At 39.5% G+C, this 16,083-nt stretch overlaps 1 protein-coding gene across 1 annotated transcript in view; it reads left to right on the top strand.

Moving 5' to 3' along the window:
* Positions 1-16,083, top strand: part of KCND2 (potassium voltage-gated channel subfamily D member 2) — a 291,094-nt gene that overhangs the window by 259,079 nt on the left and 15,932 nt on the right. The window contains exon 2 of the mRNA XM_059816890.1: positions 14,795-14,957. Within this exon, the coding sequence (XP_059672873.1) occupies positions 14,795-14,957 (163 nt within the window). The remainder of the gene's footprint in view (positions 1-14,794; positions 14,958-16,083) is intronic.

Below are 16,083 nucleotides of genomic sequence, written 5' to 3'. Positions count from 1 at the left end.
GTAAGAAGGATGCTGCAACTGTGGGGGAAAGCAGGGTACTGAAAAGAGAAACACAGTAGAGATCCAAGGACAACCTCTGTTGTGGTAGCAGGTGGAGTTCTGAAGGGTACCAGGGACCAGCAAAAATGTGCGAGTAGAGTGTATTCTGAAAACAGGTGGGAGAAAATGGGGAGACCTTTTGCAGAAGACAAATTAATAGGAATTATGCAAAATACCTCATTAAGTAATGTGCCTTATCATCACAAAAAACAGCATTAACACCAGCATTGATGGCATCTCCTCTGCAATCAGGTGTAGGTTGTGAGCCAGATCGCAAACATCAAATGCTTACAGCTGAGAGTAAGTACTCATAAAAGAAGCCCTACTGAAGTAAGTGAAACTGTCTTTACAAGTGGAGAGGCTACAATTTGGTCCTCATCGGAAGTTATACTTCTCTTGAAAATATTACTTTTCAAAAAATTACACATCTCTGATTTTTGGACTACAATGACCCAGTGTGTTAAATCTCTGGGCTAAAAGTCAGTTTAAGAGTCCTTGTAATCATATGACACTGACTCCCATCTCCCCCAAGAGAGCAGAATTCACTTCTGGAGATAAGTGTGTGCAACATGACACAACATCCACAGCAGTGACATGCAGCCATACCTGTCACTCTTCTGCCTCTTGTACCGTGTAACAGCTCAAGGCCAGCAGGTCATTTCTTCACACGTTCCGTAGACATACAACTTCGGTACAGAGCTGAAATCAGTGGGGACCCAGGGGGGAATTGTCAGGCAGCACCAACCCAGTTCACAGAGAAACAGTGCTCTGAGGTATATAATCTTTTTGCACCAGGATTGCAGCATTGATTCTCTTCTCCCAGGATGCCAGCTCCATTCCCAAAGCTGTGCAGTTATAATGTGGGCACAACCAAGAAACTACCTATAATAAGAAAGTCAAGGAGAAAAGGAAGAAGATCAGTGTTCAACACACTGAAAACAACAAATCTGACAGCAGAGAAGGACAGAAGACTTGCTATATAAAGGCCTCTAAAAAGAGATTTATACTCAGTGAGAAGCAAAACTAATTGAAAATGCATAAAAAGGAGAGGGTTTGGCAGTCCTCATTAAATTGTGCCTGTTGTTGTAGAGATAAAAGAAACACATTTTGAACCAAAAGGTTGAGTAGAAATTTAAAATCCAAGGACAACATTTTCAGTGAATGGCACAGGCAAAATTAAGCATGAGGGTTGTCAGATATTGGTTAGAGTTCCTGATTGATTTTGACAAACAGAAAGATAAATACATCGAATATATACTTGAAGTGGAGACAGGTAGAGGCTGTTAGATTATTCTTTGATGCTGTTATGGACCTTGAGGTCAAGCTGGAGACAGTGGCTTAGGAAATAATCTTTCAGCTATGGTCAGAGTGCTGGTCAGGAGGAGCTTTACTTGCTTAGTTATTGTTTACATCAAGGGGTCCAAAAACACAGCCTGCAAGGCCAAGATAAATGATCTGCAGTATATTGCTTTTGTAGTGTTTTCAATTAACAATGTGATTCTAAAAGTTCACAGTAGGTCAAAGAAAGCTGGTGTGTGGTCCAAAATGTTCAGGAATCATGGGTTTGGGGAATTCACTGCTCGGTGGGTAAGCGGAAGGAGCCCTTATTTGCAGCACAGAAACCATTACTGAAAAGGCAACTTTTACAGTGCTTCCATGCCAATGTCTGACATACCACAGCATTTCTCTGAGCATGACACACAACCTTTGGAAGGGGAAAGAATTACAGCTGAGGCATAATATTAATGATTCAGTAAGTCTCATGTCACAACCCTGAGCACTGCAGTATCTAATTATTAGGCATAACGATTTGCACACAGGCTGTGCCAAATAATGACAAGAGAATTAGACACCTAAAAACGGAGTCTACCCTCTGGGGAAGGTCAATGTAAGCCAATTGGTGGGAAAAAAGCTGAAGTAGTGTTGCGGAACTGAATTCCTATTCCCTCACAGAATCCAGAGCCATGCTACAAGGAGTGCTAAATCCTCCGGGAATACATACTGAGCCATCATCTTAAGTGAAACATGTTTGTCTTTCAAAACCTGAAGAAGCAGGAGGATAGGATAAGGCTTTTCTTCCAAAGGGCAGGGAAGGAGGTGCAGGCACTCCCTCTGGATTCCAGCCTTGATGTTTAATGTGGTCGAACCCACTGTTGGAGAGCTGGGATCAAAGAGATTTTCTGCATGAGGGATTTGACCCTCCATGAAAACTCCAGTCTCCAAAAGCTTTACTCACTGTTGGTGGCTGTTTTCTCTATGTCATAATTTGAAAATGAAAATTAATTAGTTAAAATAATTACAAGACTTCTTGTAGCTGTGGTTTGATTGTTCGCTTAAAACAGTACCAAATTTCAGGCTTGGCTTGCTGTATATTTAAGCGTTTTATGAAACACAGGCTGCACAGGAAGAGATTGAGAAAATCCCTTTCCAGCATTCCCTATAGCAGGATTTCTTGAGTACACATGTGGAGTATCTATACTCATATCTTTCTGGGCAGCGAAGTCTCACACAACCTTCCAAAATCCTTGCTTTTGTCATTGGGCATCTGGCAAATTTTCCACAAAGCTCCAGACTTTTTAATGAACACTGAAACTTTACAGGGTTTGCATTTTAAAAAGTGATGGAAAGGATGCGTAGTGGCCCAGAAGCTCCATTTCTGAGGGATGCATGAGAAAATTCAAGCATTATCAGTGATCTCTAAAAAGTTAGATTTTGAAAGGGCTCTGGCACAAAGTTTTTAAATGTTGTACGCAACAGAGAGGGAGACATTTTTTAAAAATGGAGAAAACGCATGGAAAATGTATTTCTTTACTACCTGTGAAAAGAATGGTAATGGTCAGCGTTATGAAGCATTATGCCTGAATGACTGAGAGGATTGGTAGTGAGATACAGAACTTTTCAGTTATGGGACAAGAATTCAAATAGGAGTGGGGTATTCGTGACAGAAAGTCATTACCATGTCACTGCAGTTTGCTAACGCTTCAAGATTCATTGGTGGCTTGAGTCCAATTATTAGCACACACGAGGTCACATTACAAAATGCACTATCAAAATTGGCAGAGGTAGGCAAACCCATTTTCTGCTACCTTTCCATATCCAAAGCTATCCAAAGTTGTGTCAGGACTCAAGCCAGTGTGACGAAGCATCAAAGTCCACACTGCACAATCTGATGAAGAGGAATTTAGTCTCCTGACCATTGATCCAATACTTCTCATGTGTAATAATTGCAAATTTCCCTATTTAAAGTATATGAACTATGTAATGCCAAGGTTTTACAGCCTGCAGAGGCAGTGCCTTGCAGCTGGGAGGGTAAGAGTTAAGCTGTCCACGGGCAGAGCAGCTCACACAGGCTTTTGGTTTCCTTGCAAGAAAGGGGATATAACTATGCTCAGCTGAAACAAATTACTCTGCCAGGAAACTTTAAGAGGATTGAATGCTATAGCATCCCCTCCTTCTTGCAAGGTTTGGGGTGATTTAGCACTGATGGAAAGCTGAGTTGTGAGGAGCCTTGAGTGAACTCAGAAGAGGGTTTTGTTTTGCTAGACCTGAAGTATGTGAATTGTTTCATTTTTCCTGGACTTATCTGAGCAAGCTCAGAAATCCCTGAAAATTGGAAAAGGGCAACAAAGACAATTAGACCAATGGAAAAAATAGTAAATAGTTTGTGGCAGCTAGTAACTTCCACTGATGTGTTTTCTCAAATATATTCTAATAGAAAGGGATGAAAAATGTCATGAAAGAGGAAGGAGCTGAATTTCAGAGGCAAAATAGCAGTAGATGTTCTCAGAAAAATTACTCTCTTGACTACTAGCTAGAAAGGGACACTAAGATCCTGGACTGTGATAAATCATCTAGTGCACAAAAGTTGTACAAAGGAATTGTTATTACCTTAAAGGAAAAGTTCTTAGTCTTATCTAAGTGTATACACATATATAAAAAATATATATAAGTGTGTGTGTGCATATAAAAATCCACTAGAGTAGTTTTTACTCTTGGTTTAACAGATTTAGAGTTAGCATTAGAGAAAAATTAACTGAAGTATTCAATATTTGGCAGAGATCCTTAGAGAGCTAGGCCAGTAGCAGCGTCACACTGACACAAGCTATTTTGTGTTTTTCAGCTTTGCCTGAAGGAATGTAAAAATAATACTGGTCCTTCAGTGATTGTGTTGGCAAGCAAAAAATCAGCTTGGCCTAATTGGCCAGTGCTGAACGTGACACAATAGCCTATTTTCAAATGAGGTGAGAATATTTGAAGCAAAACAAGTAATAAAGGGAAAATTGGGAGGATGGAGGGGTTCTGATTATTTTTAAAGAGAAGGAAATAATTCTGTTTATTATTTCAAGAACACTTTTGAAATATGTTTACTATCAGTATTTTAACATATTAAACTCCCGTGTTATCTAATGGGACTAAATACGTGGAAAAAAAACCAGAATGTTTTTAAGTTGGAAGGTGTGCCAAAGGGCGAAGACAAATCTGTACTGCAGATTGGGTACTTTATTTAGTACTTTGCTGAAAAAAAGCAGAACAAGGAGTTCCAAATTTGCTGGGAATCATCCCTAGATCTTGATCTGCCCATTAGAGTGCTGAACAGCATTAAAGCCAGCAGTGGCTAAAACCTCTGTCAGTCAGAATTTTACTTGAATGTGGAAGCAGCTGGATTTGATTCCCAAGTGAAATCAGCTCACTGATCTCACTGCTGTGCCCAGCAGCTGTCACAAAAAAAGGCATGGCTGTCCTTGCAAACTTCCACAGTGCTTTTCTAGTGTTAATGTGATTTATACTTGGAGCAGTTTGACCTGATGGCTAATATATACTCAAGAGAAATTTAGTAATGGATTGGAAGATCAATGCTTTGTTTTGACTTTGCTGCTATTTAGCACAGGCATTTCAACCAAAAGAAAATCTGTAGGAGAAACTAATTACGTATAAAATTTTCAACAATATTTCTGGGATGAACACTGGACCCAGAATGTACCTTATCACACCGCTAATAGAAAATTCTCCCCTCTGCTCCACTGAAGCAAGGTGGCACATCAAAACATACCCTTGGGCTTCAGAAAGATGCATTTGAATCTGCACCAAAATCCGTGCTTCACAGCTCAAGCCTAATTTTAGTCACGATGCTGAAAAGTTTTACTAAACAGTGTGTTCCTAGAAGAATGCAGAAATGTGTGGTTTTGCCATCTTCTACGTGCTCCTGAGGTGTCTGAGGGAACAGAGAGTGTCCACGAACCAAGGCCAGGTGGGGTAGATGGGTGATATTTAGCAGCTACCTTTGGAATAATTTCCCAGAGAGGATGCGTCAAACCCTAGTCCATCCTGCTGGGAATCAATGGAGCCTGCAGCTGGACTCTCTTTACAGCCGACCTTGGCGTAGTCAATAAATCTCACATTGCTCTCGTTTACTACCTGTCCTATGGGTTCTTTATTCAGTCTTTACTAGTCACTGTGGCCAGATGCTCGCTTGCAGGCTTTGCCCATTTTTCACCCCTAATCTTTAAGGTGAAGAGTGGCTAGAGACGGTGGTACTTTTGAAGGTGGGGCTTTTTATATCCCGATGTTCATGTTGCTCCCAGTTAATGTCTCAAGTAGGAACTGCTGGAAATTCTTTCTTCTCTATTGTATTTGTATCAATTTATTTAAAATTCTCAGTGTTTGGGATTGTTGTGCATTCATCTTGGTTCCTATTTCTCCATGGCATGTAGAACACTGACTTTCAACTTTTTATTCCTTTTTAGTCCAGTTCTCCCAAGATAGGATTTTCTGAAAGAACAAAGAAAAATTAAACAAAACTAAGAATTCATATTCACAGGACAAACAAAGATGCATTTCTTTTAACCTAAACGTTGGTACAAATCCAGAAGATCTAGGAGTGCATTTTCTTTCTTTGATTAGCATGGATGCAGGGTGAACTATGCCATTTCAATGGTCATTTTGTAAGGATTATGTCATGACAGTCATCAAAACCCCCATACTGTGCTGGAAGCCTAACAGCTCCTTTTCCTCTGTCAGTGATAGAGACCTGGGAAGTAAGGCAAATTTTACCAGCTCCCACCAATAAAGCTTTGGACAGAGAAGTAACAAGGGTGAGAAATCATGTATTAACGTTGTGAATAATAATGGCTTATTGTCCAAGTTGGCACCAGAAAAATAAGCTATTCTGAACTTGTCCATACCTCTTCTTCTGGTCTTGTTGTCTTGTAACTAGTAGAAAAGAACTGGAGAAGATTCAGAAAAGGGCAAAAGGTATGATCAAATTTAGGGAGTAGATTCTGTATAAGCAGAGTAGGACTTGTCAGGCTAGAAAAGAGATAAGGAAAATAGGTATGAAAACACAAGTAGCAGGAGGAGGGTAGCTAGAGATCATGCAGCGGCTGCTTTTTTGAATACAAGGACCTGGCTGGGGGCGTCACACAAAGCAAGGAACCACAGCCAGAACAGTCAAAAGGACACTGGCCAAGGAACTGCCAAACAGTATTGTGAATGCCAAAAACATGAATTATTTAAGGAAACAAAATAAAGCCCATGGATGTGCAATCCACTAAGGATCACTAACTGCAAAGAATTTACAGTTCTGGTACTTCTTGAGTTATTTGTAAGTGGCTGGAGGTTGGAAGAGCATTCAAGGATATTATTACGTGTATTTAGCCTACTCTTTTTCCCTATATGTTTGCTTGCTTCACATTAAATTTTGGAGACAGAATACTAGGCTAGGTGAAGCTTTGGTCTGACCTATTACTGGTATTCTTTTGGTCATTTTTAAGCCTTGAAAGAGCTGGTCACTTCATCCTATGTATGTGTTTGTGTGTGGGTACATGCACTGACAAAATAACTGTTGAAAAATTAGGTCCTGACTAAATAAATAATATAAAAGTCATCGATTTTTAGGAGCAAAGACCTTGGAACATTTTCTCTTAGGGAAGTAAGTCAGAATTGCAGGAGCAAAGATCAAATTGTCTTCTTTTTTTTTTCCTTTAAGTTACTGTTGGCTTCATGTAAAGTAGAATGAAAAAAAGGAATGTCTACATCAGGCCTCAGAAAATACAAAGTATCTGAGTGACAGAGGAAAAGTATATTCTTCCTGTAATGATTTGTACCTTCTTATGAATAATTATCCAGCCAAGCATTTATTCTGCTTATCACCATGGTATCCTGGAGACTTGAAATTCTGAAGTTATACAACAAAGTAATAAATGAATTCTATGTTAATTAAATATAGTATTCTTAGGACTAAAGATGTTTTTAGGAAATGAAGACTTTTTTACTCACCTCTGTCTCATTCTTCCAAATCTAGCCCTGGATCATTTCTCATTCACATACAGTGGTGTTTTAAAAATAGAATTAGCTCCTAAACAGCAACTTAGATACTTTTCAAATTGTAAATGTACAGGTTGAATCCTTAAGGCAACACAGTTGAAATGCTTATTTTGAGATTCCACTTAAACTTATTACCTGTAGCAATTTAAATTATCTGTTGTTGGATGTAATGTTGAAATAAATGACTAATTAGTGCCAACTTGCCAACATTTAGTCACCAAGCGGCTTGGACGCTCTAGGGAACAGGTTTATAATGATTTACAGCACCCTCCTTAGACAAGGACACCATTTTGCAGTTGTCAGATATAACTTGACATCTCTATAATACTGCTTTATGCATAGCACTTCTTTTTCTACTCTCAAAATGGATAGATTCTATTCTTCACTGATGGTGTTTTTTTAATTGGGCTTGAAGCTAAAGTGGTTAACTGATATTTGCTCCCTTGCAGAGTATCTGCTTAGTCCTAGAGCTAGCCTTATTGCGAAGGGAGTTAACTGAGATCAGTTAATTCACACGTCCATGACAGCAGAAAGGCAGGTCTTAACCAGTCTCTCCTCCTTTGTGGAGTGTGTGGCAGTCCAGCTAATGAGTTTTATTGCTGACGTACAGTCCTCCATCCACTGTACTAGGCATAAAACCCCACTGAATACATGGTAGATCTCTCACCAGGTAAGTATGAGGGCACCTGCACTTGCCGCAGAAGCCTGCTACCATGTGAAAGGTTGTGTGAAGCTCCCTTTGCCTGCAAACTCTAAAAAAGGCCTATTTTCACCTGTGAGTGTGGATGACAGCCAGTGCATCGTAAGAACCACCACGATTTAGGTAATACCAGGAAAGGCAGCTTGCAACTTTTGCATCAAGAACAGTTTTTCTGCTATGTTGCTTTTTTATTCATAAAAAGTGTGTGATCCATTCAGAAATACCCTCTTTTTCCTAAAAACAAACATGCTCATTTTTGCCTCTGAAATCTGGGAAAAAACCAAAACAAAACACCACTTCAGTAGCATGTCTGTGTAACTGTAATGCAGCTGTTAGGAGTCAGCTGAGCTGTAGCTCTGGTAGTTTAAATAGCCCCCATACAACATGAACCAGACATCATACTTCTGTGATGGTTTGCAGCAGCTCAGGAACAGTTAAGATACTAGCTTTTCCTATGGAGTGAGGGAAAGATGGCAAAAGAAGATTTTTTTTTTTACCTTTTTGCATTTAATATTTTATGGTAAATGAAAACAGAAGGAATTTGGTTACCTGGATCTGTCTTGACTGTAAGAAGCCAGGAGTATTTCCTTGGGCAAGTCTTTTAACTTTTCCATGCAGAAGTTCCTTTTTTTGAGCTCTAAGTACTAAAGCCCACCTTTACAAATCTGTTTAAGCTTCTTGGATGAAAGCCCTGGTGCACATGCAAAAAAAAAAAAAAAATCCCTGAATTTTATTAGAAATTTTGTATTTCAGAAACTGCAAACTCAGCCAGGTGCAGGGGCAATAGTTTGACTTTCTTCCACTGCAGGCTGGAAAGCCCAGGGAGCACTGCCACTCTTGAGAAGCAGATGTGGTTTTCATCATTCATGAACGATTATTCCGGCCAGCTCTTGGAGGAACATTTGTGGACCCCAGCGGGGACCACGTCTATCACTACTGAGCAGAAGAAAGGGCTATTGCAACAGAGGGCCCTTCACAGCAGTAAAAGCAGCCGGGAAGATTATTTGCAATTCCATGCAGAATCTCCCTAGACTGGAATAAAATTTGGAATAATCTATGTAATGTTCCACATCTCACACTAACAGCAATATTTTGTATTATTAGAAATTCCTTTTCCAAAATCATTAGGCTATTTTAAGACCTAGGTAAGGCTGCAGATTCATCATGATTACTGTTAGTGTCAGAGAGGCTAGGAATTGTGTTTCTTGCCTTCTCCCCTCTGCCGGCGCGTAAGTGCGTGCCCGGTTGGGTGGCCGGCTGCCGAAATGCATGGGCCGATGCGCAGCTGTGTAATTTTTGCTGAGAGTCCCGCCAGAGCAGCGTCTGGGCTCTGCTTGTGGCTCCTGGAGAGCGGGAGGTGGCGAGACAGGAGGCAAGAGGGCAGATGCATCATCCTACCCAGGTGGAAAAAGCACCAGCCCTGCCCAGAGCAAGCAAGCAGATGGAGGATGGGAGGATAGACCTTGTCCTGGAAAGGCAGGGCACTATAATTACCTCCAGTGCAAAAAGCTTGAACTCTACCTAAATCCACTGGGAAACGTGATTTTTCCCCCACACATGAAAAAATGTGCCATTTTGGTTTCTGTAAAGATTGTTTAGTTTCTGGGGATTTCATACTGTTTTCATTGTTCTTTAGTCATAAATTCCCTTGCTTTTAAAATAAATATTACGAAGTTAATTTTAATGACTTCTCATTTATTTTACAACTCCATTATTTTCTGATATGTTTTACATGTTTGAGAACAAAAATATTACTAACTTTGCTTTTCAGCAAACAAGACGGGAGCAGACAACAGACTTCAATCAATGTAATTTTTTTTAAAGAATGTAAATTAATTCAAAGGAGGTGGGAGACGGCACATGTATTTGTTAACACGCATTTTAAAATGTTTTTGCATTTGCATTTATTTTTAATGGCGTTTATGCCCTCTAGTGTCAGGAAACGTTATTGCAGCTAGGTTTTTTAAATATTGTCAATTTTTCCCTTCAATGTATCTGTCAGTATCAGCCTAAACTATTTGACCTTTGTGAAAATGCTCATCCTGGGTTTATTCCTACTACATATGACCTACAAGTTCAGAGTTTTGGTGTAGGGGTCACCCGGAGGGGGTGGTGTTTCTATCCAAAGTAAGCTATTTCAAATATGAATTTCTGATCTGTCAAACACACACAAAAATATTGCTAAATTACAATTTCTGTGATTACTTATTTTATCGTCCAAAATACACTTATTTTTCACGTGAAAAAAATTACTCCTGTGTTCAAACAAACAGAAATTAAATATGCAACATTGTCCCTCTCCTTTGTTGAGATTATTAAAGAAAAAACCTTCTCTGCTCACATCAAGGAAAAAAGGCCAAAAAGTATGACTCGTTTCAATTATAATTCAGACCTTTGACTTATGAAATATTACATCTTAGAGCCATCAAAAACCAGTCTTCATTAGATTCAGGAATAAGATAAATAGCTGATGATGCCACAAATACAGCCTCTGTTGTCTGAGATTTCTTCAATTATGGGTGCAATATCAGATATATTTCACTCATCAGTTAGCAAGGCAGTAGTACCTTTGCAGGTGGACATTCACGGGTAAGGTCTGACATGGCAATGCTTAGGTTACAGATTGGGCATTTGTAAACCCAAATACATTCCTCTTTCCCAAGCTCCTACAATAGCTCAGCCTTTTGTATGCATTTCAAGCTGCATTTCATGCCCCCAAATCTGTCATGAAAAGCACTAAGAATTCATGTCCATGTTACTCAGATCAGTACTCTGAAAGTTCCAGTATTTGCAAAATAAAGGAATCCACTGGCTTGCTCTCTTCCTTTGCAGCATGGAGTCAAATATGCAAAAGTGGTCTGTCACCGGTTGAATACAAACAACTGTCACAAACACACATGCCTTTAAATACATCCATCCTTGTACGATGTCACTTAGTGAACAGGTATCCAAGGACTGAAAGCAATAGCACGCCTGACCTGTCTGGACCACGTCTAGTGATACCTAGGCATTAGTTAGATCATGTAGTTTCTGACTTGTGATTTGAGAAAACTTTATTGACACATCTAGTTTGCCATAGCCTTTTCCCTTCCCTTTTTGGCTAATGAAGTAGAATGCACCTGATTGATTGATAAAAGGTATCAGTACGACATCTCTTTTTCTTCACTCATCCAGAGCATACAATATTGGGATGACACTTTTGACGTTACAAAATTAGATTGTCAGTACAAATCATAAATGCCCAAAGCCTGACTTGAGCTTTGGCCACAATAATAGACAAATGTGGAACAGACTATATACAAAGCTATGAAAGGACTGCAACTAGTAAAAAAAGCACATAAAGGAGAATATATTTGCAGTTACAGTCTGAAGAGCACTGAGACAAGCAGGGTAGCACTAGATAAAACCTTGGAATAGTTTCCTTTTGAAAAGTGACTCTGTGAAAATTGCTTAATAAGATTTCATATTTGTTGTGTCTCCATGACCGAAAAAATCAGATTTTCTGCAGAATTTAGAATTTGTTTTAGAGATCAAGTATATTTTTTCCACTTTGAAATACAAGCACCACAAAGCTACCCTGCCATCTGAAAATGGAGTTATGTTCTTTTTTAGTTTAGACTTTCCAAGGAATAAAGCAATTGCAGGTGGGGTAAAGGAAGACATTTTCCCTTCATTTTATGTCGTCCACTTCCATTTGTTGTATTCAGTGATATATGAGGTATAACTAAAGGTAATGTTTAATCCATCAGGAGGAACTTCATTAACAGTTCTGGTCATGCCTACACTAGAGTAAAATCTGTGTCACTGTCCCAAAGGAGAGCAAGGCTAACCAGGGTAAATGTAGTAAAAACTCCGTTTTGTCACAAAAGTGAGCCACTATGTTTCTCACGCTGTGCAGGAAAGCTAATTTCTTTGAAGCCATTTTTTCTGAGTGTAATTTTATTTAAACATCTCCAACACAGTGTTTATCAACAGGAGAAGAACTAATTATGTAAGAGTTATTAATGATGTGAAAGATACTATTAGCACTAAACAATGGACAAACAACATTACATTTGGAAAATGTCACCGTACTACAACTTATTCAAGCTGAAATAGAAATATAACCAAAAGCAAGTTATTTTAAAATAAGCAGTATATCCATCTACCTGTCATTTTGCCCAGAAAGTAAGAAAAACATTGCAAAATACCTTCATGTATCAAACAAGCCTAATTTTCTTATTTTGCTCCGTAACACTGAAATACTGTGAAAAGGCACCTTCTTATGTCAGTAGGTAGGTCCACACATAAATACTGAAATGTTAGGGATGGATCAGCTAATAGCTCCTGTCACCACTCCTAAAGCATCAGTCTGCACTTGATTCACATAATTACAGTGTCACATTAACAACAGGATGAACCATGTCCCTGAGCAACTTCAAACCAAATTAATTAGAGCCAGAAATGCCTTCTGTCCACAGCAGCCGTTGGTGGCAATGTGAACTTATGAAGGTTCAGCAATTTAGCATTTCAAGTGATAGGCATCTAAATATAGGTTTAGGGATCTAATTTCAGAGCTCTGTTCCAGTAGGACTGGGCATGTGTAAATTTTGCATTTCAAGATCTGGTTGTGTCAGGTGTGTGTAAATATGTAATGCCTTTTAAATAGCTTTCTGTTGATACACTTTGATTCAATTTAGGAAAATATTTGGGTCGTATCTAAAAGGATGAAGTAAACCAGTAACAAATACTGTAAACTGGCAATGATTATCAGTGATTTGATCCTAGGACTTCTCCCCTAAGCTCACCACCCTGGCCCCATGCCCACTGCTCACCTCATTGCTCCACCTGAAAAAAAACTGGGGTTACTTAGGTGTCGGGGATCCCATTTATCAAAGGGACCTTGAAAGGTTGTTTAGCCACTTCCCTGCCCAAAGAAAAGAACAGCTGGGCATGCATCACTCGTGACAGGTGATAGTCAGCTCCGGCTTTAGGAAGATAAGCACCAAAAATGCCTGTGTTGTGAGGTGCAAGTGTGGATGTGAAGGAAAGCATGACTCTCTAGTATTTTTCCTGTTTTATATATGTTGTAATTAAGACCAGCTATATTAATAATATAGAAGATGGATTCTATTACATTACGTCTTTTTAGCCATTCTTGTTTCAATTTTGTCCCAGAATCAGAAACTAACAGCACTCAAATTCTGAGCAGGTGGGGGGTTTATTGGTAGAAATGTTAATGTATTTTTTCCTGTGAATATTTTACACTTGAGCATGCTTTGTAAAGTGACTAAACATTTATTTTGCACAACATAATCTTTGTCAATAGTCTAAGACTTGGTCATCTGTATTATATCTGTCTGGATGAAAATTTATTTGAGTATTTACATTAAAAACCTTCCTCTTATCTTACAAAATGCAAACCATTCATCTTCACCTACAACGTGATACATAATCTCTTTTTGACATACGCTGAGCTCTCATTGCTAGAAGGTGTTCTCTAACCCCATATAGATTCTCCATCATCTGATATCTTTATCCCTTTATCTTCTCCTTCTCATGATTAGGTGCACAATTTGGACCATGTGACTTGAAGACTCTCTATTATTTTTCCAATTCCTGCTGAACAGACAGGATTTTGTTTTCCAGATAGCATTTTCCAAACACTGACCCTCCTGCAGTTTTATTTCTTACCTTTTCTTGTGTTACCAGTTTATAAATTCTTTGCAATAGGGAATGTGCTGTCTCTCTGCTCACAAGCATACTAAACTCACATGCTACAATCAATGTTTAATAATAACTTAAAATCCAGTAAAGTTAAAAACAGAATGGTACTAGAAGGTAATTTATCTCTTTATTAAACGCTGTAGTATGTAATTACATACTTGTCTATAGAATATGGCAGTCTACAGACTGCAAAGAGCTGATATCTCTTAATAAGCTGTCACTGGAGTGCCTCTACATACTTCAGCAGCACTATGTTCTTGCTGGACAAAACGATATCCAGCATCATAAAGAAATGTGGCAGCCCTAGTAATTCCGAGCACTGCCAGGATTTGAAGTTAGAAATTGTTTGGTTGCTTGCTTGTGGCTGGGTTTTTTTGTCTTTGCTTTTGGCTAAACCACAGAAGAGACGTCTGGAGGTCAGCTAGTCCAGCCTCCCACTCAAAGGCAGCCTATCAACAGCAATAGCTTAGGTCAGCCATACTTTTGTCTAGCCAAGTGCTGAAAATCTCCAAAGATGAAAAGTCCACAATCTCCTGGGCAACCCATTCCAAAAATGTGCTACCCTCCTAAATGAAAGTACTGTATCAACTTAGTGAGACAACAGATTATTCAGCTTGGCATCTAATTTACCAAGTGGTCTCCCTAGGGTCTTGCCAATGGAAAGTGATGAGTTCTTCCAACAAGCAAACAGGGTAAGGACTTAATTTTGACACGGATTTTTTTTCCTTAGCAAGGTCACTCTCTCTCTCCATTGCAATAGAAGCAACCTGGGAAGACTAGAGTTGGTAAAACATAGACGCCCACAGTTTGATACACAAGATACCCAACGTTAGCTCGAGATTAAAATTATGTGTGCACAACACTGAGCAAGCTGTATATGTATGCATATGTGTATAAAGTATTATTTATATGCAGTGATTATTATTTGCAAGAGAAGTAAAACCCATTGTGCAATTAATTCATCTTGAAATTCAGTACTTAGAAGAGATTTTGTCTTTACTAAACGTTTTGTTTACTTTAACCCAGGTATGGTGACATGGTGCCAAAGACAATAGCTGGCAAGATTTTTGGTTCAATATGTTCCCTGAGTGGGGTCTTAGTCATTGCTCTGCCAGTCCCTGTAATTGTTTCCAACTTCAGCCGTATCTACCACCAGAATCAACGAGCAGACAAGCGCAGGGCACAAAAGGTGAGCTCCTAATTTTTGCCTCTTTTGTTGTTGAGCAATAGATAAAATGTTACGTTTTATATGCTGTGAGTCCTCAAAGTGAGTTTGGCTTCTTAGCAAGAGAACTACTATACATATGTGCTACACACCTAGCCCGTGTCCCAGATGCAAATACTGCGTTATTTTTAGCGAAAAAAAAAATGGTTCATTTACTTTTCTGTCAAAATTTACAGATCTGTTATTGTGGTAACTCATCCTACTTGTTAGACTAGATCTAGTATTTTCAAGCAATAGCTGCAGTCCCACCCACTGAAGATTTTTCTGTGTTTTTCAGGCAGACTTTCTTTCCGCCAGAGTCTTGTGAGGAAAAAAAACAACCAAACAAAGAAAACCCTAATAATGTTTTCTAGTGTCTATCCTGACAGCCTGCTTCACTAATCCGTGTGTTTAATTCTCAGGTTCAATCTCTGGGGAATCTGATTATTGGGGAACTTGTCTCCTCGGTTCTAGTTTTCTTAAAAAGCTTTAGAAAAAGAGCTTAATCAGGAAAAACCGAATGCAAAAGCCTGTTTTTCCAGCTTCCTTGATTTGCTGAGTCTCTCACTAAAATATCAACCAGCTCTACAACAAGATGGTTTCTATCCCTAACCCACACAGGCAAGGTCAGGAGCTAGGAAGAACTATTTACCAGGAGAGATGCATCCAAGCCTGGACAGTCACCGTCATTTCCACATCACTGCCAAACTACTAGTCCGAATGCACTTTGCCCAACCCTATACTGCTAAGCAGTTCAGGTAGTCTCCACTGGCACCTGAAGCCCTGATAAGGGAGCTGAGATGCATTACCCTTTACTCCTCTGCTGGTGGCAGTCGGAAGGCTCTGGGTGCAACACACATCTTGCCAAGGCCAAGGTGTCACTACTTGGGCTTTTTGTGGTCCCATGGCCTCTCTTCAGAAGTCCTGAGTCTCCGGCAGTCCAGGGAGAGCAGGATCACCACCCGCAGAGGCATGCAGGCAGGCTGTGGATGGGGATTACATGCATAGACCAGGTTACACAGGCTGCCACAGGCTGCATCTGCCTCATATAGACAACAGCACCAGGTTTAGAGATACAAAATGTTTGTGGCCTTTGACCAGAAAGGTCACC

Source organism: Gavia stellata, chromosome 4 (genome assembly GCF_030936135.1).
Source record: "Gavia stellata isolate bGavSte3 chromosome 4, bGavSte3.hap2, whole genome shotgun sequence".
Taxonomy (NCBI): Eukaryota; Metazoa; Chordata; class Aves; order Gaviiformes; family Gaviidae; genus Gavia; species Gavia stellata.
Note: the sequence above shows the minus strand (reverse complement) of the source record. Positions and strands in the feature narration are given on the sequence as shown.